Source organism: Eucyclogobius newberryi, unplaced genomic scaffold (genome assembly GCF_026437365.1).
Source record: "Eucyclogobius newberryi isolate DKJ021-1_F unplaced genomic scaffold, fEucNew1.0.hap1 SCAF_15, whole genome shotgun sequence".
Lineage (NCBI taxonomy): Eukaryota > Metazoa > Chordata > Actinopteri > Gobiiformes > Gobiidae > Eucyclogobius > Eucyclogobius newberryi.
In genome coordinates this window covers 513115-515614 of record NW_027315779.1, presented here as the reverse complement: position 1 = coordinate 515614, position 2500 = coordinate 513115, and the positions used below count along the sequence as shown (strand labels likewise).

The following is a 2500-nucleotide window of genomic DNA, read 5'->3' as shown; positions in this document are numbered from 1 at the left end:
TCGTGGTTAAAACACACAAAGATTTAGGATAACGGCCTGTGGGAAATCAAGTGTTAGAGATGCTCGTGAACCACTTGGAAACAACTTCACGGCCGCAACAAACATGATTTAATTCCCCAATTCTGCTGTGTTGATTCCAATGGGCGAATCGAGCCGCCAATGAAAGACGGGCGCGGCTGTCTTCCCTCCCGTTCAAAGCGAAGCTGCGGGGAATGTGTCGAGAGAGGAAAGCGCGGAGGACAAAGTGCTCTCTTGAATTTCAATTTACACTCGAATTTCGTGGCCGAACGAAGAAAAAAAAACGGTGAAACTTTTCGACCTTCCATCGAGAACTGACATGAACAGAGGCAGATTAGACTTAAACTAACTTAACTCAATAACTACAATGTTCAGCGTTAGCACTCTTTTCTTTGCGTACGCTAAAATGTACGTATCGTTGCGCTCGAATGCGTAAATTCTCCAGTGAACATGGTTAGAATCGCCGTGACTCCGTGAAACTGCGAGGGACGTCGACGAACATGTGCTCCAAAATGGCTGCCGTGTTTCCGTGCTGTCCGGAGCTGTCCCGGTCAGCACCTGTCCCTCTTCTCAGGTGTCCCGGCCGCTCCCACAGCTCCACCTGCTGTTCCTCTCACCCAAACGAACGGACCGCGGGAAAATCAGACGGCTTCAGCGCGAGTCTCGTGTAAATGATGTAGATGTGGTTGACTTATTTAAGAGGTTACGGTTGACTTCGTGCTCCGCGGGGGAAAAGCGCTCACTGCGTTCGACCTCTCGCGCATCCTGGAGGAGCAGAGGGGCCTTCTCCAGAGCTGAGCCGGGACCTGAGCCGGGACCTGAGCTGGGACCTGAGCCAGGATCTGAACCAGGATCTGAGAAAGGATCTGAGCCAGGATCTGAGAAAGGATCTGAGCCGGGACCTGAGCCGGGACCTGAGCCGGGACCTGAGCCGGGACCTGAGTCGGGATCTGAGCCAGGATCTGAGCCAGGATCTAAGAAAGGATCTGAGCCAGGATCTGAGCCGGGACCTGAGTCGGGATCTGAGCCAGGATCTGAGCCAGGATCTAAGAAAGGATCTGAGAAAGGATCTGAGCCGGGACCTGAGCCGGGACCTGAGTCGGGATCTGAGCCAGGATCTGAGCCAGGATCTAAGAAAGGATCTGAGCCAGGATCTGAGAAAGGATCTGAGCCAGGATCTGAGCCGGGACCTGAGCCGGGACCTGAGTCGGGATCTGAGCCGGGATCTGAGCCAGGATCTGAGCCAGGATCTAAGAAAGGATCTGAGCCAGGATCTGAGAAAGGATCTGAGCCAGGATCTGAGCCGGGACCTGAGCCGGGACCTGAGTCGGGATCTGAGCCGGGATCTGTTTTGGGTTGATCCCGCTTGGCTTGGGGGGAAATGTGCCACTTCTGTAATTTCCCACAGACTCTGGGGAGAGAACGTGGTAGAGTTTGATCGTGTCATACTTTTAGCTGGAGGGCGGGGCCTATGCCACATAAACCTGTGATCACAAATATTCACCCTTACCATTGTTGTTGTTGTTGTTGTTGTTGTGGTGGTGGGCCATTCGGCTGACAACACCCACGTCTTTAGGATTGAAGAATGGCACCACTTTCTATCTAAAGTCTACACAAAGAGTATGACTTTAGTTTCTTCTTTAAAGTGTCAACACAATTGTGCAAAAAATCGAACTGAAATTGTGAACCGTCTCGTAAAGAAATGTCATCGTTTTGGCAGCCGTCCTCCCCCAGTCTGAGTTACACACTGCTGTACTGTAATACCAATGTGAAGATGTACAAATGATAAACAAAACCTAATCTAAATAGATCTCCAAAGCTAATCACTGTGTTAAGCTGAACAGCTGTATGGTTTCTTGTTATCTCTTGCGTTTCAGTCCAGGCAGCGCTATATTCCTACATCTATGCAAATATTTAGACGCTTGTGTTTGCACGGCCCCGACTGTATTATCCCAAACCAGATCTCTGCAAATCCAGCTTTGATCAAATGCTGCCCTGACGCTAACGTGTAATTATTTGTGCTGAAATGAGTTGCAAATCTGATGTGGGCTCAACACTAATCTCGTCATCTTGTGTTTTCCCCTCCACAGAGACATCAAACCTGACAACATCCTGCTGGACGAACATGGTAAGTGCATGTAAACACTCTTTGTGTCATAACTTCCACACGTTTGGCTTAAACACCTGCAGGACCGTTTTATATTCATCTGCATTAATCCAACCTTCTGAATCAACACATTTTGACTCATGAAATCGCGTACAACAACATCCAGGTCCGTGTCATGTGCCATTGTGCCGGACTCAACTGTAGTCCAGTGTTTTTAAGCTTTATTTGATTTGTGGTGCACTTTATGGTTCAAATGTGTCTTTCTAAGTTGCTCAGGTCACTCTACAAACTGGTGGATTGTTTATAGACGGTGACCCCGCAGTCGCTCTTGTCCTTAAGTTTTCCCCTTTGTCTTTTTTTTTTACTCCCTCTTTT

General features: G+C 48.9%; 1 protein-coding gene across 1 annotated transcript in view; it reads left to right on the top strand.

Annotated features, from left to right (window-relative positions):
- Positions 1-2500, top strand: part of stk32a (serine/threonine kinase 32A) — a 127337-nt gene that overhangs the window by 82472 nt on the left and 42365 nt on the right. The window contains exon 5 of the mRNA XM_072445474.1: positions 2109-2146. Coding sequence (XP_072301575.1) covers positions 2109-2146 — 38 coding nt within the window. The remainder of the gene's footprint in view (positions 1-2108; positions 2147-2500) is intronic.